General features: G+C 43.4%; 1 protein-coding gene and 1 pseudogene across 1 annotated transcript; one reads left to right on the top strand and one right to left on the bottom strand.

Moving 5' to 3' along the window:
• Positions 1-8,840: 8,840 nt before the first annotated feature.
• LOC144249169 (olfactory receptor 2T1-like) lies at positions 8,841-9,776 on the top strand (annotated as a pseudogene).
• Positions 9,777-17,794: 8,018 nt separating this feature from the next.
• On the bottom strand, positions 17,795-18,748 carry LOC144254677 (olfactory receptor 2T29-like). The gene has a single exon (XM_077798133.1). The coding sequence runs from the start codon at positions 18,746-18,748 to the stop codon at positions 17,795-17,797; it is 954 nt and encodes a 317-aa protein (XP_077654259.1).
• Positions 18,749-23,177: the final 4,429 nt, after the last annotated feature.

The raw sequence follows: 23,177 nt of genomic DNA, 5'->3' as shown, positions 1-23,177 counted from the left end.
AAGAGACAGAGAAAGTCCTGGGGATTGAAATGGAGCATATTATGTTACATGCATTTATGAATGGTGGAAATGAACCCCAATTTAATGTACTAATAAAACCATTAAAAGTTTAGAGAGGCAGTACACAGACCACCAGGTCCCCAGATAATTTGCAGGAACAGACAGTGATGTCAGAACTTGCCTCTCACTCTGAAGTGCTGCTTCTATAAACAGAATGGAGCTCTGTGATTGGGGCTCTATGACTGAAGCAGTTTGGGGAACAGTGTCAACATCTTGGCTGGTGTCAAATACACAACAGGTACAGTGTGTAAAGTATCAGCCACTGGCACACCCTACTGCCCACATGCAGTCCCCACCTGCAGGCTTCTGGGAAAGCTAAACTTGGCTGTGGCTTCTGGTTAGCCTGCCCCTCTCTTGCCATTTTCCTTGGGGGTTACCCTGTTCACTGAAGTCAGTGTGACCCACGTTTCTACCACCATGAGCCTGGAGGACATCATGGCCTGAGAGTGCATGAAGGGATGGTATGTGAGAGGAAGGTGTCCAGGGACAAGGGGCCACTGTACCTGGTCACAGGACAAATGATCCTTTCTTCATGGTGTTCTTTAACCCCTTAGGGAAAGAAACAATAAATCAAATGTGCAGACAAATTAATTACAAATTGCAATGCAGTCTACAAAATTAAAACACGAGGCTCTCAGAACAGAACATAATGAAGGCTTTGGCTTAAGAGGTTGGGAGTTTGCAGTGGCTTGATCCTGAAGCAGTGAGTAGGACAATCACTGTAGTATACAAAGACCCAGAGACAGCTGAGGGCAAGGGAGGCTAGAGGAACTGAGCAGGCTCTGGGCTGGGGACAGGCGTCAGGAGGGAGCAGGGGGTGAGCTGAGACTGGAGAGGCTCACAGGGGCCCAGACACAGGAAAACCTGAAGGCCTTTCAAATACCTCACTCTCCACCCTCCTTGTGGATCACCATCTCTGATGCCTGTCAGGGAATGATGCGACCTGATTTGTATTCCACAGGTGAAGAAGTTGTGGAAGGAGATGAGGACAGAGATGGTAGGGTGGGTGTTGTGGGTGTGTCCCTAAATATACAAAAGATATGATCCAAACCTACACTCAATTCTTTTAAAACACAAAATAGACAATGCCTTAGAATTGTCCAAAATAAAGAGAAGATACAAGTTATAAATATCAAAAAAGCACAAATAACCAATAGGAGAGAAGGTACCAATAGCCAGTAAGAGAGAAGGCAGAAATAACCAATAGGAGAGAAGGTACAACTGACTAATAGGAGAGAAGGTACAACTAACCAATAGGAGAGAAGGTACCAATCACCAACATGATGAATAAAAGCAGACAATACCACAGATACTACAGATCTTAAGAGTATCACAGGAGCATATTTTGAATGACTGTATGCAAAAAATTGTAATATATCCTAAAACTGACAAATTCCTATAATAATTGAATCTGTAGTTGAAAACCTTCCACAAAGAAAATGCTAGACCCAGAGCAGATCTCTGGAAAATTATCTCACCATTTAAAAGAAAATAACCCTAACCTTAAAAACAACAACAAAAAGTATTGTAGTGAACTGGAAAAGAGGGAGCACTTTCCAGTACTGGTCTGTGAGACCAGCCTAGTTATGATTCCAAAACCTGTCAGGCACCACAAGAACGAAAAACAGTAAGCCACTCTTTTTGATGAAGAGAGATATTAAAGTCCTTAAAATTATCAAACTAGTGCAGCAATATATAAAAATAAGAATACACCTTCAACAAGTTGGGTTTATTTGGAGATGCAAGGTTGTTATAGATTTTTAAATTAATTGAGGTACCATACACATTAACATAATAAGAAAGTCCACCAGCTCACCTCTAGAAATGTGGACACAGTAAAATCCATAAAATTAAACTCCATTCATGATTTTTAAAGCTTTTAACCATCTAGAAAAAAAAAAGGTACTTCTTAAGTTATATATGAGGTATTTACAAAAAAATTACAATAAGAAGTGTATCTAATCAATGAACTAGGAACACTTTTCCTCTGAGCTAGAGAACAAACCTATGCCTTCCATTGGCCTTTTACAGGGTCCTGACAAGAGCAATTAAAAAAAGAAATGAAGGAATAAAACTATCATAGACATGATTGCATATGAAGAAAATTCAAAGAATATTCAAATAAACTATTAAATTTAGTAATTTTAGAGATGTTGATGGCCACTATATTTTAAGTGTATTTTTATCTAAAATGTAATTTAAGGGGTAGAGATGGGGTTGAGCAGATGGCTAAAGATCTGGCTGAGAGAGTGGAGGTCATGGAGCCCTTGGATGTAGCCAGGGGGGTCAGGAGATTGGTTACTTACTGGGAAAGTAAAGAGAAGCTAGTGCATTGAGGGTAATAGAGGCAGGACTCTCACTATTGGTGAGGGGAGATATAGATTTGGAAAAGGGGGAAGGCCAGAATAAATCTTGTGATTGGGTTGAAATTAGAGGCATCAGTGTGAATTTGTTTTTTTTAATAGACAGAGGTTGTTAGATATACAATAGTTACGAATTGGGTATATATACACACACACACATTTAAAGAGGAATTAAAACAAATTCCATACAATTTCTTCCAGACATTAAGAGAGGTAACACATCCTAACTCATTTTATGAGACCAAGATTACCAGGATACCAAAACCAAATAAAAGCAATATAAAAAGAGAAAAGAAACTATGGATCAATAACCCCCTGAACACAGACTCAAAATCTCAGCAAAATATGTGCAAACTGAGTCCTGCTATACATAAAAATTATACATAACGACCAAGTGGGGTTTATTCTAAGAATGCAAAGCTGGTTCAGCATCTGGAATTCAACCAATGTATTCCACCAAATTAACAGACTAAAAAGAAAACCAACTTCGGAAAGAAAGATAAAATACCAGCTCCAACTATGGTCCCACTTGGTTCCAGGAGAGAAACCTGGCCCTCCCTGGGTCCATGCAGTCTGGCCCTTTCCCGGGCTAGCATGTTGTGCATATTGCATCTTTATATACTATAAGCACAACAAACCATTGTTTTGGGTATTACCCTATAATACCCTATAATGTATTTTAAAGAAACTAGGAGATACAATGAGCAAGTGTAAATTCGAACATTTCTATTGCAATTGCTTTCATGGCATCTTGGAGAACACAGAAAATGCAATATGCAGATAGTCCATCTCCTGATTACTTATGAAATTGCCTACTTTGTTTTCTTTGGTATGAGTTCAGATCACTGTCTTAGGCCACCTACTCTCAGTCCAAAGAGCTTCCTTTGGTATTTATTAAAAGAGAGGTCACAACAATCAATGTTATCAGTTTTTGTTTTCCTGGAAATATGTTTATTTGCCCTTCGTGTTAGAAATATGGAAGTATATTTGTGGAGTCAAGGGTTTTTGCTGTCAACACTTTGATCGTGTCTTCCGTGGGTTATGAGAAGTCAGATGCCAATCTTACTGGGTTTCCCTTGTGTGTGATGAATTGTTTTCCCTGACAGGTTCCAAGATTTTCTTATCTTTGGCTTCCAACACGTTGACTCCAATGTGTCTGGATGTAGATATTTGTTTGCATTTATCCTACTTGGAGTTTATTCCATTTTCTGGATATGTAGGCTAATATTTTTTCAACCAATTTGGGATATTTTCAGTCTTAAGTCTTTATTTACATGTTTAAGTAGCACCTTTGTTCACATTTCTCTGTGAGGAAGAGCTGCCAGGGAACATTCTGATGAAGTGCTCAGGAAACAGAGTCTGATACTTTGGAGCCCAACAGAAGTGCTGTTCTCAAAGCCCGTATGACTCTGAGGCCACTTGTGCACTCCCAGGGGTTCCAGGCTCATTAACTGTGACAAGTGTGTCTCGGGCTCCTGAGGTCAGCAGGGAGAGAATTGCTCGGCCCAGGAGCTCTCAGTGCCTTCTCAGAAAACTATGTAAACTCCTGTCCCCTCTCACTCTGAGCACTCCCTGTCATGCTAGGGTCCCCAAATGTGGAAAATCCAGGTGAATTCAGCATTTATAAGTGAGACTTTTACCTGCTTTTAATTTTTTTTTCCTTTTACCACTCTCCATCCCTTTATGTGCTATTTCCTTGTGAAGATGGGAAGCAAGTGTATCAACATTCTTAGCAGGCTCGAGACTTCTCGTGTTCTGTCTTGCACCCTGACAACACTGGATGAACCAGACCTTGAAGGACTCTCACAACTGTGAATTCCTCTCAGTATAAAGTGGAGGAGAAACTATGACCTCTGAGTGTATCATTTTCTCCTCTAACCAAAGAACTCCCTCTTTGAAAAGTCTCTTCATTCTCTGACCCTAGTGTAGGTGCACAAGGTTCCTGTGTTTGGTTGGTAAGTTTTGTTTTACAGAGTCCTCTGTAACCTTAGCAACATGCATTTATATTCTGTCTCAAAATTACACAACTCTGTTGATTTGGCTTGAACAACTGTTCTGTGAAGATAACTGTTTTCATGTGCATATAATGAGTCAACAATGTGATGTGTCTACATCAAAACAGAAAATAGTGTTCTCATGCTGTCCATGAGCAAACAGCATTTCCCTTCACCTATGTATTATAATGGGCTACATTAATGACAGCTAGAAAATGCAAAAAGAAAATAAGGCCGGTTGAAATTAATTATGAAACCATACCTAGAATCAAGGAAATTTTTCACTACTGGAAAACTGCACCTACAGTTAACTGTTGTGATTGCATCTTAAACTGAACATTGCAGAAACCATTCTAAGTGTGAGGACTTGAGGACTTTGGCAAAGAGGCCATAGATGAATGCACATGTGAATTGGGGGTGCAGAACCTGCCAAAGAACACAGGGTGTCTGCAGTGGTACTACATTATGAAGGTTCAACATTCAAAGGGAAGAAATTTGCAAGCTCTCCAGACCAACCCCTGTAGGACAAGGGACTCCAAAATTAACCTCCCTTTCCTGTCTCAAGCCCTCCATTTCCTGTCCCAAGCCCTCCCTTCCTGCCCTAAGCACAATAAAAATTCCAATTGTGCTGAGCCTCCTGGAATTCCCCAGACCCACTCTGTTGGACTGCAGGGTCTCGCCCAGGAGTCAATCTCAATAAAGCCTCGTTCAGCAGCCTTTTAATCTGCCTCCTTTTGGTCACCTGTGCTTGACCTTACAACTTCCAATTGCAGCAACGTAGGAGGAAGAAATTTGTGGTACAGGAACTCAAGCAGCCATGTGTCCCTTGTGAAGCAGGAGTGGCCATCTGTGGGTGTCGGGGTGGAACACATGCATTCCCTTCCCCCGGTGTGTGGCACTGTGTGATGAGAGGTAATTAAAGTCAGCCTGAGAGGTTTTATCAGATAAATGCTTGCCAATGTTGTCCTGTATATTTTTTCTCTTGTTCTTGTTATTTGGCAGGCTGAGCATATCTATGGCCCTGAAAGACATTTAGATTTTCTTCAGGCTTAATGACAATATATGCACTTTCCTGAGAATTTCTGTGAAACGCCATTTTCTTCATGTAAGGAAATATTCTGTGGAAAATGTTACAGAATCTGACTGTGGAAGTTTCTTCTCTCTCTGGATTTTCTGGGTTTATATACCTGAAGAACAGCAGGTATTTGCAATTCAAATCCATGCATCTTAGTAGCATATGTTGATTGCTTCAATGAAGAGACTGGGGACTCTCACATATTTACTAATAGTTTTGAAATAATTTGCACACATATGTATAACACTGACTTTTTACTTTCCACTGTAGGAAATATTTTCACCTGTAGCTAAAAATTTCTTAATTTAATTCTAAAGCAGCCTGAATATTTTGTGATCCCAACCTAATAGGAGCAGGTACCAGGTTCATAGGGCTTGAGGGGAGTCCAAGGCCACAGGATTCATCAGTGTCACGACAGAAGAGCTTGGTTCATCTAATGTGACTCTGTCTCACTGCACGTCTGCTCCCTGACTGCAGGAGTGGATCCTGTGTAAAGGGGCTCACTCCAGATGCTTCCTGATACATTCTTAAGTACTAAGACACATCAAAAGCAACTGACACCCAGCTATTCAACCAGTGCAGATCCTCTGCTTCCCCAGAGTGTATGATCTAACCAGGTATTTGATTTAGAGTCCCAGTTCACACTGAGGAAGACTGCTCTCTGACAAATTAGGCCTTTGTGAGCAAACAACAGAAGACTGCCAAGCTGGAGGAAGGACCAGCCCTTAGAATTAGCCCTGGAATTTCACCACTAGGCACACACAGCAAGCTGACAAAGAAATAGGAGGCACAGCAGACAAAGTTTTAAAGAATATTTAGGAGTGAGTAGGAACAGAGCAGAGAATGGCATTTGAGTACACTACAACACTCGGTTCTCTGTGTTATTGAGGTTTTAGTGTATGACAGGAGTTAAGGGAACCAAGACTGCTGCCTAGCACATCCCATGAGTGGACAGCGTTTCCCTTAACATATGTATTATAATAGGCTCCATTAATGATGGCTAGAGAATACAAAAAGAAAATAAAGACTATTGTAAATAATTATGAAACTGAACCTAGTATCAAGGAAATTTATGAAAACTGGCGCTAAAGAATATAAAATTAGAAAAATTAAATAAATGTGGTCAACATTATTTGCACTCTTAAGAAATAGCAGTTCTGATTAAAATAACTTATGGTATCTCTCAGTTATGAATAATTTTCACAGATTATGATTATATTATCTGGATTATCTGGAGCCCAGCCAGGGACCCTGCCTGGACCCTAGCTGGTAGCATTCAATTATCCATCTACATAAGAAAATGTTACAAAAGGAAAAAATTAATTTTATGTACTTTGACAAAGCTGGGGAGAAGCAGCTATGTCGTTTCTCCCTGGTCCCATAGAAGCATAACTTGATAGAACCAAAGCCAGGAGTTCCAGGTGCAGAGATTTAGTTAGGCTGGCCTGGCCAGAGATCATGGCAGTCTTAGTTTCCTGGATGCCCCCTGGGACTATAGTTAGTTTTTCAGTTTTTGGCTGTCAGCATGAGGAAGTTAGCAGATACAGAGAAACAATTGTCAGAAATTGCATTTACTTTTAGCTGGGCACAGTGGTGCATGCCTATAATCCCCAAAACTCGGGAGGCTGAGGCAAGAGGAAGGCAAGTTCAAGACCAGCCTAGCAACTTAGTGAGTCCTTGTCTGGAAATAAAAGTTAAAACGGGCTGGGGATGCAGCCTAGGGGTAAAGTGTCCCTGGGTTCAATCCCCAGTGCCAAAAGAAAAAAAAAAAAATTAAAGGGACTCTTTCAATTGCATGAAGCTAAAAATGTCATAGACCACTTGGCTGTCATGTTTTACTTGATAGCTGCAGTCGCTATCTAGCTATTGTCCTATGTGATGGGTGAGAACACAGAGGGAACTGAGACCATCCAGGACACCCTTCCCCCACTAATTGATGGTTTGCCATTGACACTTGGTCACTGGTGGAAGAGGAGCTTTATAGCTCCTCTCTTCCTGGGTTGACTGCAGACCAAAGAGCCAATAGGTGTGGAAATCCTTCAGCTCAGCTTGGCACAGGGTGATTTCACAATGGTGTCAATACTGTTCAGTGGTGTGCTTCTGTGCCACTGACTCGGAGGCTCACAGGTTTGGAGTGTTTAGAGGAGCCGTGGATTAGTTTGGTCAAATTAACTCAGTTCAGAAAAATATCTATCATGCATTCAGCCTTAAAATACATGGAAGACCATTCTTTACTTTCATAAAGTTTGTAGGGATTTCTTTGTTTTTCTTCATCAAAACCTGAAATTACAAGAGACACACTAAGTTTTTCCTAACCAAGAAATACTTAAAATTTTAAAATTTCCAAAAGTACATGTGCTTTATAGCTCAATATTATTTCCTTGTGTATTTACTCTGAATCATTCTTGATAGCACTAATTGCTAATTCTCAGGCTTCTCAATCCTAATATCAATTCCTCATTATCCTGAAATTAACATTAACATTTCTGTCTTAAAAATAAACAAAGAAAAGTTAGCAATAGTCTCCTATAGTGGATGATCCTTTTGCATCTGAATTTGCAAGAGTGGTTCACATCCCCCCATTCACTTATCCCACACAATTTGCCCACAACATGGGTGAACTGACACTAAGTGTATTCTCAAGATGGAGCCTGTGACTCCTTGACCCTCAACATGTAGCCTGTGACTCCTGTGACCCTCAACATGTAGCCTGTGACTCCTGTGACCCTCAACATGTAGCCTGTGACTCCTGTGACCCTCAAAATGTAGGTTCTGACTCCTGTGACCCTCAAGATGTACACTATAACTTCTGGACTGAATGGGAGATTACCCCCTATGTGGCTGAATGGCAGACAGACAACTCATAGGCAGATAAAGATGATTTGAAGATGATGGTTATGCTGACCATGACTGAGGGGCATTTAACAACAGTCCCAGTTGATCTGCATTAACGTGAGCTCACACTCATGTGTACACACACACACACACACACACAGAGCGACAACCATGGTACACTCAGTTGCTGCAGAGCATAGGTTACATCTTTATGTACTGTTACCAGTATTATCGTCATACAGTAGTATGTGCTGACATCTTGTCCAATATAGTTAATGAATTATGGCTTAATAATGATCAAATTTACTAAAAATCGGTATAGATTAACATTCTGATACAGATTAGTTGTTGTTTATCAGTTCTGAACTATTAAGAAAGCCATTTTAGACTGTTTCTTCCATCTCTTAGAAGTGTGATGCTTGACCACTAATCTGAATGTTCTGGTTTAATCCCCTGGGAAATGCCACCCTTCTACCTGGAAGACGTTGGGCTACTCCCGCCACCGCAGCCTCAATGGCAGGGGACAACGTGTCCTCCGCGAACTTCACCCTCGGGGAGGCTGTTTGGCACCCAGGAGACTGGGGGCCTCCTCTTCGCGGTCGTCTGTGTCGTCTTCTTCACGGCTCTGACGGCCAATGGGGTCATGGTCGTGCTGATCCGCGCCGACGCACGCCTGCACACGCCAATGTACTTCCTGCTCAGCCACCTGTCACTCATCGATGCTGTACATCTCCACCATCGTGCCCAAGATGCTGGTGGACTACCTGCGGGGCCAGAGGACCATCTCCTTTGCGGGCTGCATGGCGCAGCACTTCCTCTACCTGACGCTGGTGGGCGCCGAGTTCTTCCTGCTGGGCCTCATGGCCTACGACCGCTACGTGGCCATCTGCAGCCCGCTGCACTACCCGGTGCTCATGAGCCGCCCACGTCTGCTGGCTGATCGTTGCGGGCTCCTGGCTGGGGGGCTCGCTGGAAGGCTTCCTGCTCACTCCCATCACCATGAGCTTCCCCTTCTGCGGCTCCCGGGACATCAACCACTTCTTCTGCGAGGCGCCTGCGGTGCTGAGGCTGGCTTGCGCGGACACGGCGCTCTATGAGATGGTGATGTACGCGTGCTGCGTGCTGATGCTGCTGACGCCGTCCTCGGTGGTGGTCGCCTCCTACGCGCGGATCCTGGCCGTAGTGAGCTCAGCTGAGGGGAGGAAGAAGGCCTTCGCCACCTGCTCTTCCCACATGATCGTGGTGACCTTATTCTACGGGGGCCGCCATGTACACCTACATGGTTTACCACCAGCCAGCGCAGGACAAAGTCTTCTCCGTCTTCTACACCATCCTCACGCCCATGCTGAACCCGCTCATCTACAGCCTGAGGAACAAGGACGTGGCGGCGCTCTGCAGAGGGCCCTGTGGAGACTCAGGAGACTCCGGGGCTTTCAAGGAGTGTCCTGAGAGGCCTTCTGACAGCCGCCTCTGGTCATGCAGATGGCAATGGGAAACCTGGTTTAGTGGCCACGCTCCCCCTGCAGGAATGAACTGGAGGGAAGGGTTCAGCTTTGCAGGAGGAAAGCAGCTAACTTGAAAATGTGTCCCCTGTACTTCCCTCTCTCAGCTCTTTTTCTGTTCTTACATCTCCTTTTTGTCCTACTCAGTTCACATGTACGCAAAAATAAATACCCAGTGGTTTCCAGAAACAAAAGTTGGAAAATTTCCCCTGGGGTTTTACCTTCTGGAGGTATTTTAAGTCATACGGAATTTTCAATGGCATGGGCAGTAGCGAGGAGTGCACTGCCTGTAATTCCAGCAACTACGGAGGCTGAGGCTGAAGGATGGGAAGTTCCAGGCCAGTCTCAGCAACTTAGAGAGCCCTTAAACATCTTAGTGAGACCCTGTCTCAAAATTAAAAAAAATAAAAAAAGGCTAGAGAGTGGCTCAGTGGTTAAGTGGCCCTGGCTTTAGTCCCTGGTACTAAATAAATAAAGGGAATACAAGAGGGAAGATGGTTCTTTGGGATTTAGGACACTCGGGTGTAAGTCTAGCTCACTATTGAAAGAGAAGAGGAACATCATCTTCTGAGAACCTTCCGGGCTCATTCATAGGTGGTAAGAAGAGCCACTGGGCAGTTTCCTCCAGTGATCATTGTCTGCACCACAATTACTAGGTGCTCATTATTTCCAGTAAAAATTCAGCATTTAATTTTTGTTTGTAGCACATGAGTGAAAATGATTTATCTTATAAGTTACAGCTGATGTATGAAAGTAAAGGGCACTGCCCAGAGGGCACATGAACACACTGTGGGAGGGGGCTCAATATGGAGAAACATGCAAACCTGAGATGGGGAGATGGCAAATCACATTTCAAGTGCATTAAGTGATCGCCAGTTAACCTGCCCAGGTGATAGAGGTCAGCTGAGTTCCTCTCCATCCTCCACTGATGCTGCAATTGAGGACAGAAGGCCTGTGGCAGGGACTGGGAAATGGCTCAGTGGTGGGGTGCTCGCCTATTATACCTGGGTTCCATTTCAGCACCTCCCAAAAAACATGTGGCAGGCCATGAGAAGTGCATCATGTGCCTATACAAGGAGTTCATTCTGGGGGAAAAGGGGTGACTTTGCTCAGTCTCCAGTGTCCAGGTGGAAATGTTGTCATAAGAACTTAACCAAGGGCATAGCTAGAAGCACACTGGTCAGGCTCTCTGTGAAAGGTGACGATTCACATGCCTGTCAGTTCATCATCCTCTAAGCTCTGCATTGATACCTCTGGTTACTGGAGAAATTCCAAGGGGAGTATAGAGAACAAGGTTTATTTCAAGGACAGAAACAGACTTCTCCCTGGAGGGAGAAGGGGGACATAGATGGTATCCAAAGAAGTGGGAATGTCTTGCCCCTTTGTACATCTTAGATTTTCTCTGCTCTCGTGCCTTCCTTCCTCCTTATCTCTCACCAGCCTGTCTATGACCAGTGGCCAGGGTGAGCCAAATGGTGAGGGCCAGTTGGGCAAGGGGAGGGCCAAATGTTGGAATGATCTAGCATTAAGGTAACAGCCACCTCTTAGGATTCCCTGTAAGGAACAGCCACTCCTGGTACAGGTTACCTGGGCAACAGGTTGGAGCAGGAGCAGGGGGAAGGGTCTTGGAAAGAGGAGGGGGAAAGGGCAGCATTTGATTTGCTTTCCAACTAGCCCCAACTTTCCTGATCGAACCCAATTATTTATTATCTATATTGACTGCCTTTTGTCCCCCAGCTTCATGATCATGAGTTTTCATTTGCAGGCAGGTGTAGTACAGTGTGTATCAAGCAAGGGACTTCTCTGGGGTGACGTGTGTCTGGGGGGACACACACCTTGCTGTCTTTAAAGGACCTTGAATGATAGAACCATGTGTGCAGATGTAGCTCCCTGAGTCAGGCATTTATTCACATTATTCTTTATGGCTGTGAGCAAGAAAAAGCACCTGCACTCAGGAAATTTTGTTATAGTAAAAACTATGAAAAGAGAGCAACTCAAACAGGAAAGCAAGGGGAGTAACTTAGTACCCCAGCCAGTTTGTGTGGGGGAGTGTCCCAGGAAAGCAGGGAGCTAAAACTCCCAATCTCAGTTTATGTTCTGACAAAAGAAAATTTAAAGACAGACATCAAAAATCATGTAGGAGAACTTTATTATAGGTGACAGTAAAATAAAAGTGAAGCTGGAGCCGAGAGCACTCTCAAGGGAGAGAGTGGGCTGTCTCCAATCAGAGAATGACAGAGAAGACAATGCTGTCCCCAATTTCACTAGTGTTTGATGTTCACTAGGAGAGCTGGGGGCCCTCTTCTGTACTCTTTGCCAGTTCGGTGTTCAACTCTTCCTTCATGTTGGGTGATGGAGTTATGGATCTTACTTGGTCCTCTCTGGAACTGTCATAGTGGCCATTCTTTTTAGGGAAGTTTCATCTACAACTCAATCCCATGTTAATGTGGACACTGGGGTCAATAGCTGGTCAGAAGTTATCTTAGTGTGCCTGCGCTACTAATGGAATCTTCAATCCCAGAAAATTGAAGACACTTATGGCCATAATTCCTAGCTTCACATCAACCTCAGTGGACCCTGTCAATAATTAGCCCATTAATCCTTTTCTCTTTTCGTGTCTTACAAAGAGCTCTCTTGCTTTGTTTGTTTTCTACAGATAAACTGCCACCATTTGATATCTTAAGATAGTTTAAATTAGGACCTGAGGCAAGTTAAAGAACACTTTGTGACCTTACCATGCATCTCACTGCCCACTGCTAGCTCCTACCTAACAGTAGCCGTGAAGACAGCTGAACATATCTGTGCCCTGAACCCAGCATGGCCACCCTTGAGTGGATTCCTAATAGACACCTGTGCATGATGTTCACCAAAGGATGTACAATAGCCCACCAAATATGGAAGCTGCCCAGAACCCAGGGAGAGTGAAATGGATAAATGCATGTGTTAGGTCCTTAGGGCAAAGTAACTCCATTTTGAAAATCAGCACCTGTTCACAAAGGCATGGCCTTTTCATTAGGCCTGCCCCCAAAGAGTTTCTAACAATCAAAACCACAATAAAGATGCCAAGTAACAATTAACAACCACAGAAACAGAGAGGTTATTTTTTATTACTCCATATACATGAATATATACTTAGGAAGTTTGTTCTAGCAGACTGTTGTGCCTTGCAAAGGGCAGCCCGGGAGATATCCTCTGTCAATAAACCTTTGCTTGACTCAGAGATGTGTCTCTCATGGATATTTGCACCTGCTACCATAGCAACATGTGGGACATGTTTACATAATACACAGAAATGTTCTAATACTGCCTGCAATCACAGGGATTAGTCTCGTGAACGCTAGGTGAACTTCAGTCACAGACAATACATCTGTGTTAAAGAGAGCTAACAAAATTGCCCACATTTAGGAGGGTCAGCAGTTGGACAGCACATAGGCAGGCATCTGGTGGGAACTGTTAATTTCTGTTCCTTAATGGGAAAGCTGATTTCACACTCAGAGTTCAGTTTCGGAAAAGTGATCAAGTTCAAACTTTTTATATGTTTAATACTTTTTGTATTACATTATACTTCCCACAATGGGGCAGTGGGAGCTACATAATTAGGCCAGTATCCTCCCCAGCACTTTCCCCTCCTGGCACCCTTCCACCTGGTCCCTTTCCTCTACTGAACGCCTTTTGATTTTCATGAGATCTTTACCCCCACTTTCTATTTCTCTTTCCTCTCTAGCTGCTGCATATGAAAGAAAACACACCACTCTTGACCTTCTGTATTTAGCTTATTTATCTTAACATAATGCTCTCAAGTTCTATCCATGTTTCTGCAAATGGCACAACTGCATGCTTTTTCAATGGCTGACTAGAACCTCTGTGTATATAGAGCACATTTTCTTGAGCCTCTCAGCCACTGACAAACACCTAGGCAGGTTCTATATTTTGATTATTGTGAATTGTCCTGCTAAAACGTGGGTATGCATGTCTCACTAGAGCATGCCAAATTTAATTATCCTCTCTAGGATAATGCTGAGAAGTAGCATATTTTGTTCATGTGGTGACACCCTTCCTAGTCTTGTGAGGCACCTCCATGCTGGTTTTCATATTGCTTAAGAGTGTCTTGCATTTTAAAGGCATTTTGTTCTCCAGCCCTCCTGGGCCATTCAGGTCCAGCATTCTGGCAGACACTGCTGGAGCAGATGCAGGGTATCTTCCAATTTGCTGTACCTTAGCCTATGTGAGGCATCTGAAGTGCTGGTGTGTGCCCAGCTGTGGAGAACTTGCTGTGTCCTCTTCTGGTTACTGCTGAAGTATAGAACAGGACTTTTCAGGCCTAAATCTGGGTTACTTCATTTTGCAAAGCAGTTAGCCATGAGCAATTCTATTTTTAGTTTAAGAATGACTCCATACCTTATTTGTACAAGCAAGCAGTCACCACCTGCCTGGCACAGCCATGAGGCACAAACTGATAAAGAAACCATGCTAATAAGAATGACCACCCGTGTACCACTTGTGAATTCATCATAAGCAAGGGATTCATGGGCATGTCAGAATCATACCAGGAAACCCAGGCCACGAGCTTATCAAAAACACCAGACCACTAAATGAAGTAGCCCCTCATTTGAGGCTTGTAAAAGGAGGAACATCCCAAGACTGGATAGGGAAGCACCCTGACGGGTCACCTGATTGCTCCTCAGGAGCCTTGACCAGGACATTTGCCACAAGACAGACCTCTGGATCTCTGCTTCAGCACAGCATGGTTTCTCCTGCCCGTGTGACCACATACAACCCACTCCAAGCTGACATCTTCAGGGGCCCTGTGGAACCTCTGCCCTCTGGACCCTGGCCTAGAATAAGCTCTGGGCTTCACAGCTCTGTGCCTGAACAAGTTCTTGGCTAGTTCCTAATCTTACCTGACCACCTGTGGTGACTCTTTGCATCTGTATCTGCCCTCTGCCTTTGCTCTCAGCTCAGCCTCCTGGACCCCTGTGGCCACCTTAACCCTCTCTTATCATTTCTATCATCTTTGTTTATCATTGTGTGAAGTGTGATGAGTGACTTCAATGTTCCAGACATTAGTAATTAAGACTGGAATTAAAGAGCTCAGAATTGCCCAGCTTGTGACTACCAGGTGACCCATGAGTATCCAGTGACCTACTACTGCCAAAAGTGGGTAGCCTGTGAATTTATAGTTATTCAGTAAATTCTGACACTGTGGAGAGACTCAAATGTGTTTGTTAGGGGCACAGCTTGCTCATGACACCAACCCAATTGTTCTTTCTGGTTCAGGGAATGAAATGTCACAATTCTTGGTCTTTCTTCACATCTTTGTCTTTTTATACAAAATTTACCCAGAGTGGCTACATCCCAATATGCTGTCCTTGCCCAACTTTTCTTCATTCAGAAGTAACCCTTGACTTGTTGGTTAGTAGTATGATATCATCTCTTACTGAAGGAACCCGAGGATCAGAGAAGGCCATCCCTGTTGCCATCCCTAGGTCGGATCCACTCCTCATGGCATAACTGCATGACAGCTGCTGTCAGGTTATTCCTGTTGCTAAAACACATTTTTATCATTGGTAGCCAACACATTTGACAGAGATATACCTTTTCTGCAACCCTGTCACTGAAATGAAGAAAGACATGCTATGATCTAATAAAAACTGACAGGTCATCCCACACTATCTCTGAACATATCCAAGAGGTGCATATGTTCATTATCTAAGAGAAAAATCATGAGAATTTATGAAATTTTTTTCAAGGGAATTTTAATGCTGCTATATGTTTTCCTCTCCAATTCCAGGAATTTATTGACCCTCTGCAGTTACTCATAAACATGAAGGATCAGTAACACTGTAGAGAAATAAATGCAAGGCTAGAAGACCTGGCTGGCTCAGGGCTTCTTCTTGTGAGAGGAGGCTTAATATCCCCTCAGGGAGGCTGCCAAAGCCGTGGCTGAACAACTTCTGGACAGCAGCTAGGCTGTCCCTCTGTGCTGTGGCCGGTACCCAGCCACAAAATTTCAGAGACTCCAAGTGTCAGCTGGAAAGACCCCATCGAGGACCTAAAGCCCAGCGTGCTGAGCAGCATCTACAGGGGTCCTCCCTCAGCTCTGGCCCCAGGCTGTCCTGTGAGAACTGGGAGCCAAGTGCCTGGAACAGCCCATGCTAAGGCCTAAGCTCCCTTTGCAGCACAGGTCTGACTGGAGGACAATGGACCTGACCTCAAGGGAAGTGACCAGATTGCTAACCTCTGATGCCCCAAACTTTCTCACCACTGTGAGACAGCAGTGTGAGACAGCAGTGTGAGACAGCAGCGCAATGTGTCCAGAGACCTTGGCTTCATGTTCCTTTCATACCAATTTCTCAAAGGGGCTTCTGTGCTGGCCCTAATACTGTGGTCATGTTAATGGCAGACAGCAATCGAGGGTAGATGAGCAGCACAGCAGGGACCAGGCCTCAACCTTGGGGCTTCAGCGTGGACCCCAACTCGGGACAGGTTTTGCTGACTTCCACTTCCAGCGAGTGGAAACCCAAAATGCACAAAATGCCGAAGCCATTCTGACTCAACAGGCGCACTCCTGAAACCTAGAACAAAATCACGGATATGGAAAACCAACTTCTGTAAGCAGGCTTCAGGGAATCCAAAAGGAAGCACAAATATACAACAGCAGGTAGTTGTCTTCAGTGGTGCCACTAGAAGGGACCTGGAGAAGACAATGTTGGACTGCCTGGAGCAGGGGTGTGTCACCCTCCAAGCGAGATGAACAACCTGCCCTTTGGTAGGGAGACACTGCGTGCAGGTGCATTTAAAATGCAGGGAAGCTCTCCTTGCAGAAAGCGAGTGTGCACCCTAGGTCTCCCAGGGTTGCAGGTTAAACCGTTTTCCTCAACTCTCCAGGAACCCTCCTGCCGAGGTCAGCTGTCCTGAGGGTAAGTGCCAGGATTGTGGCCAGGAGGATGTACTCTCTCTGCTATAAATGTCTGCTATTTAAACCAAAGGGAAGATGCACCCTTCAGAGCTCACCTGCAGGGACCCACCTCTTCCAAACAAAACCCACCTGCCTACACTTAACTTCCAGTCAGTCCATTCACAGTAAGATGGACTGACAGAGTTACACCTGCCATAGCCCAGTCATTTCCCACCTGAATATCCCTGCATTGACACAGGAGCTCTGAGGACACCTCACATCCAAACCACATTCCTTAATAAGCTCCATGTTTTAAGAGCCACCTCAGATGCATTTCAGGTAGGGAGCCTACCCCAACCCTCCTTCCACCCAGGACTGGCATTCCCCCCGTGGTCATTCATGTGGTCTTGATTCTTCATCACACTACTCAATCCTAATGATCTCAGACAGCATCATCCACTGGATGCCTTCATGATTGGACCTTGAGAACGTTCCCCAAGGAATGTGGAGAAACAGCTGCACTGTCTCAATAAAGATTAGAAACAATGATAAGAGCATGGTCTCCTAGATACTATGTCACACTGCCCCCAAGCAGAAAGTAGAAATTTGCTTTTTTATAAAAAGAAAAAGCCTGTTATTTAACTTTTTATTCATACATCATTTCAACTTTGCAGATAATTAGCAAGAAAAACAATAATACAACTAATTCCAATGAAACCTAAACCTAGACTAACCTCTGATTAACCCTGCACCTTTTTTTTATATCCTCTCTCTCCACTATACCAGAACACCTCATGACCATTTCCTCTAAATATCCACTATGTATTTTGTAATGATATGAATATGTTCCCTTAGAAGGAGAAAGTCCTTGTCAACTTAGGTATATAAGGTGGATCCAGGGGAGCTGCATGAGGACCCTGAATGCACAAGCAGTGGACAGGAGGATCACCCCTGAGAGGAGCATAGGGGTGCAGCACTGTGGAGTAGGAGCCCAGGAGGTGGCACCAGGAGATCTTCATCATCTGACGTGGAGAGAAGGAGAAACCATGGAACCCAAATCCTCTACTTTACTGTTTCCTGAAAGACTCAACACTCAACATTTTCCTCAGAGCCCCAGTGACATCCTTGTTCCTGAAACTATAGATTAAGGGGTTCAGCACAGGGGTGAGTATGGTGTAAAACACAGACACCACCATGTCCTTCTGAGGGGTGTGGTAGGAGCTGGGGAGCATGTAGGTGTAGACGGCAGTGCCATAGAAGAGTGTGACCACCATCATGTGTGAGGAGCAGGTGGCCAGGGCCTTCCTCCTGCCCTCTGCTGAGTTCATCCTGTGGATGGTGAGGAGGATGCAGGAATAGGAGCCTGAAATGACTGTCACAGGGATGAGGAGCATGAGGACACAGCACAGGTACATGAGTGTCTCATAGAGCGAGGTGTCTGAGCAGGAGAGCTTCATCACAGCAGGGACTTCACAGAAGAAGTGCTGGATCTCCCGGAATCTGCAGAATGGGAAGGTCATGGTGACAGGAGTCAGCATGAAGCCATCCACTGATCCCAGGAACCAGCAGCCAGATGCCAGAAGAAGACACACCCTGTGGTTCATGAGCATAGGAAAATGGAGCGGATGGTAGATGGCCATGTAGCAGTCATAGGCCATGGCTGCCAGAAGGAAATATTCTGAACCACCAAGTGTCAAGTAGAGGAACATTTGCATCCCACATTCTGGGACTGAGATGGTACTCACACCCAGCACCTGGTCCAGAAGCATCTTGGGCACAGTGATAGAGATGGACATCATGTCCATGAGGGACAGCTGGCTGATGAAGAAGTACATGGGGGTGTGGAGTTTGGCACTGGAGTGTATCAGGATGATCAGGACAGCATTTCCAGACAAAGCCATCAGGAAAACCATGAAGATGACCACACAAAGCAGAGTTGGGTATTGGAATTGACTGAAGAGTCCCACCAGGATGAAATCTGCCCACCCTGTGTGGTTGGTCATCCAGGTGGTGATGTCCATGAGGTTCCACCTTGGTCACCAAGAAATCTTTGAGTTAATGTTGTACAGAGGGCTGAAGTGACTTCTTAGCTGCCACACACCTGTGCAACAGTCTGATTGTGCCAACCAGAGGTCGTACCAGAGCCTGCAGATCCTAGGAGTTCAGATGACCTGTAGTAAACAATATTTTTTAAAAAGTATCTGAAAGCTCACCTGTGGGTGAAGTGAGTTGGTAACTTGTAGTGAGGTTGCAACAGTTCAGGTTCATGAGCTTCCTGAAAAAAGGAGTTTGTCAATAACAAGCGCATATTTTTAGAATTATTGCTAAAAAAAGTAGGGGACATTTGAAAACAAGGGGAATCACTAATTCCTGAGTTTAAGTTATTCAAGTGTGAAATAAGTGTTAATATTTCTGGTTTAATAATCTGGTTTTAGCTGGAATCTAAGGACTCTCAGATCTATATGGTATATTCAAAATGTTTAAAAAGTTGCTTAGACATAATTTGTGGAATGCACATTTAACATTTGAACCCCCCAAGCCTATAGGACCAGGACATGCCAGGAGGTTCTGTGAGTCTGGAATGACTCTGCTGTTCTCTCCAGCACACTGCATTCTACACACAGGACTAAACCTTTTGAGACCTGAGGGCACCCACCCATAAACATCCAAGGTCATGACTGGTTTCCAACCTTGACTCTTGCTACCTCTGACCTCCCCTTCCTTGTCCACTCTGCCTGAGAGATGATGAGAATGACACCTGACACCAGGTGTGGTGAGGATGAAGTGAGGAAAACAAATGAAAGTTCCCTGAATTCTGACTTTGACAAATGAAGAAACAGGCATGCTGTTGATTGACATCTGCACTACCCACTCTTCAGAACCTGTCCTAGACCTGGCTGTCACTGCTATTGTACAATGAGATACCATCCTTCATTTCTCCAATTTGGGTACCTATTTATATATCCAATACTTGATTTTTAAGATTTCATGAGAAAAGATCTGCAAGTAAAGCTTACAATCAACTTTAAAGGAAAGGATTTGGATTTGACATTTTTTATGTTGTGTTATTTATTTTATATAAAATAAAGAAGCTTTAAATATATATTTAAATAAATGTAAATATGAACAACTGTCTGAGATAGTTATTGGTCTGACCCTCACTATGCACAGCTTCCTGGAAAAGCTCTTATGATAATTCAGCCCAGGCAGGGCTCCTCCTGGTCCATCTTCAGGTGCAGAACAAGCATTCGGGGATCACTGCTATGCATCAGAAAGGCTTTAGCTGTTTTACCAACACCATCTGCTTTATTGACAGCCACATCAGTTTTCACGGACACTGAGAGACAGAGAGTTAACAGAACTGCATGGAGAAGTCTCAGGGGCAGCTCACTGTTGCCTGCTTTGTCTTGATGTTCAGCCACCTCTGTGTAGACACTGAACACAGGTCAAGGGCTTGTTAACCTTGTCTGCACTTCTAGAGATTATTTTCAATCTCTACAGGGGAAAACAGCATCCATAATATTTGAGGCAGGATTTTTATATAGTGAAAAAATAAGTAAAAAGGGCAATGAACATAAAATTGCCCCACCTTTCTTAAGGAAATCAATAATGGCTTCTTCCACATTTTTTATTAAAGAAATTAAACCTTTCCAATCTTCTGCCTCTGAAAGCTTAACTGTTAAATTTGATTCTCTATCAGCCTGAGGGTCTGATGTATCTTCTCTCTAGAAAGAATAGCAGTAGCTACAATACAGAGGTATTTTTTAAGAAAGAAAAGTTGAAGCACATTTTCTCCCTTGTGATATTTCCTAAATCAGATGTGATAGTCCACTTTTGACAGCCCTTGCTGGGAGGCACTGAAGCAGTGGACACACTACATGGCTTCATATGCTGTAGCTCTAGGGTCCAGCATGTCTGAGACCCACTGCAGAGGTGGAAAGCAGGAGAGGTGCAGGCCCAGGGACAGAGATGGTAGGTGGGTAGGGGGTAGTAGGTGGATGACAGACAGAGGAGAGAGACATGATAGACAGATAGACTTCCTGTCCATGAAATCCTAACCTGTTGGCAGATGAAGGCTGAGCTCTTTGGAGAATTTGAGATCTTTCCCATGAACTGAAATCACACCTTCTGTCCTGTCAGTCTCTGTGGACAAAGTGGAGCAAGGAATGGACACAAACAGCTGCAATGAATACAGGGACAGAATTTTCTGACAGGACAGAGGGAGAGAGGGGGCAGTGATGGAGAGGCTCTGCCACTGTTCCAGAGACCAGAACCCCGAGAACAAACAGGACCAGGGACCCAGTCTGCTCTACATCCTGGGCCTGTCCCACCTGCTCTCTTACTCTTCTCTAGGCACCTGCATACGTTTCATGGCAACAGCCTGATGCACTTTTAACTTGGGGAATTGGTGACAATTTTGGTAGAAAAACACAGAGCCACCTTATTAGCCAGCAGCACCCAGGAATTGCTGACCACGCTCTGCCTTCCCCAGAGCCTCTGAGGTCCTACTCTTCTTATTTCCTCCTAGTACAGACTGACAATCCAGGGTCTCAGGGTCTCTGCCTAACATCACACAAGTGATCCAAGGGAGGGCCATGTCCCACCCCAGGGTGCAGCAGAGCACCTCACTGCCTCAGTGTCCTTGGAAAGCAGTGTTCTTTCTCTGCCATGGACAGCTCGGGACTGGTCCACCCACTGTGTGTGTCATCAGGGAAAAATTAACATGCTCAGGACACTTGCTTTCAGCATTGCTGCGACCTCAGGAGTGACCCCCATGTGAAGCAAGGACAGCAATTCTCCCTCTGCAAAGTTGCAGTCTCTGGACAACTAATGCAGCTTTCTACCACCATCTGAAGCATAAGAAGGAATATATCCTCCTATGTCCAAAAATAATCCAAAATAAAAACATATTTCTTAAGATGTTGCAGCAAATAAATTCTATATGAAAATTTGAAGATGAGAACACATTTCTATTTGGATGCTTTTTGAAAACATGGGTGCAGACACTGTTGCTGCTGCTTCTACTTTCAATAGATTCCAGAGGCCAACTATCTATTATGAGATGTCAGGACCAACATGGCAGTGCATGCAGCAATTCCAGAACCATGGCTTCCCACCCGAAGTGGAGGAGCAGGACGATGGCACACTGCCCATGTCTTGTGCTCAGGAAAGCAGCATGAAACCTCACCCGGCAGCAGGTGCCTCCACTAGTATCAACGTATAGATGCCGCTCTGTAGCTGTTCATTACAGATTTAGCTTAAGTTAAGGGATCTGGGGGGACAATTTAACTTAATTACTGCTAGTTTTGAAATGTCTTTGTAAGAGTAGGGTTGGCACAAATGCAGCAATACGGATGACTAGAAGATGGGGTCACACTTATCTGTGTTCCTATGGAAACTATTTGAATATTTGTTTTATATGGATTTTTATTCACTTTTCAAACAAGCTACTAAAGAGTGCCCCCTCAGCTGCCCAGCAAGCATTTGTAGCTTGTACAGTGGCAGAATGGGCCAAAAGCTTAAAGTTGTGACCTGTTTTGAAAATAAAGTATCTTGAAATAAAAAAAAAAGAAATATGTATTTTTACACTTAAAATCACATGTCATCTAGAGATTTAAAAGAACACAATTTGCTTATCAACATAGTTCTAAACATAGTCCTATAGATTATGAATTAGTTAATGAAAAAATAGACATTATGGTTCATGTTATCAATATTTATTTTGCAATTTTACTCCCTGCATCATTGTAATTTTTTTAAGGAATTAGAAAAACAACTCCTAACTTCATGGGATTTAATAAACTAAAATTACATGTTAGCATTGAATGAATCTTCAAATAAAATTCTTGTTAACATTAAAAGTTATTATATTATTCCCTTGTCAGAACTTTTTAGACAAAATTAGTATTTTTCCGCTCTGCTTAATGTAAAATATTTTGCAACTTTCTTGTTCCGCGTTTTCAACAATTTTGTTTGTGTATCTTCTATCTTTGCATACTATTAATATAATCTTTATGCAAATTCATTTCTTTTTACATCTAAAATAAATAAATAATGAGACTTGAATAAAATTTTAAAATTTCTTAATAAACAAAATGTCTTCTAATTATTTTTTGAATTTTTCATTTTTTGTTTTAATTTGTGCTTTCAATGTAAGATTATTGCATAAAGAAAATAAAGCTAACTCAAAACCCACTGAAAAAAGGGATATTATTAATATCATCATGATTATAATCATCATTATTATTCTTACCAGAGAGAAGAGCTCACTGGCCAAAAAATGTTAATACTTCAGAAGAGTCATAGAATGAGGAAGAGTAATGGTATACATCTGCAAAAGAACATTTTTAAAAATCTCAAATATTTGTGATATGAAATAACAGTACACAGTTATTTTTTCTCACAAATATGATTATTTTTTAATCGATTCAGAGATATGGATCCCCTTAC

Source organism: Urocitellus parryii, chromosome 1 (genome assembly GCF_045843805.1).
Source record: "Urocitellus parryii isolate mUroPar1 chromosome 1, mUroPar1.hap1, whole genome shotgun sequence".
In the NCBI taxonomy this organism is placed as follows: Eukaryota; Metazoa; Chordata; class Mammalia; order Rodentia; family Sciuridae; genus Urocitellus; species Urocitellus parryii.
This window is presented reverse-complemented; position numbering and strand designations above follow the sequence as displayed.

Excerpts from the sequence above, each read along its gene's own strand:
- LOC144254677 (XM_077798133.1), bottom strand. The coding sequence starts at position 18,748 with ATGGACATCACCACCTGGATGACCAACCACACAGGGTGGGCAGATTTC.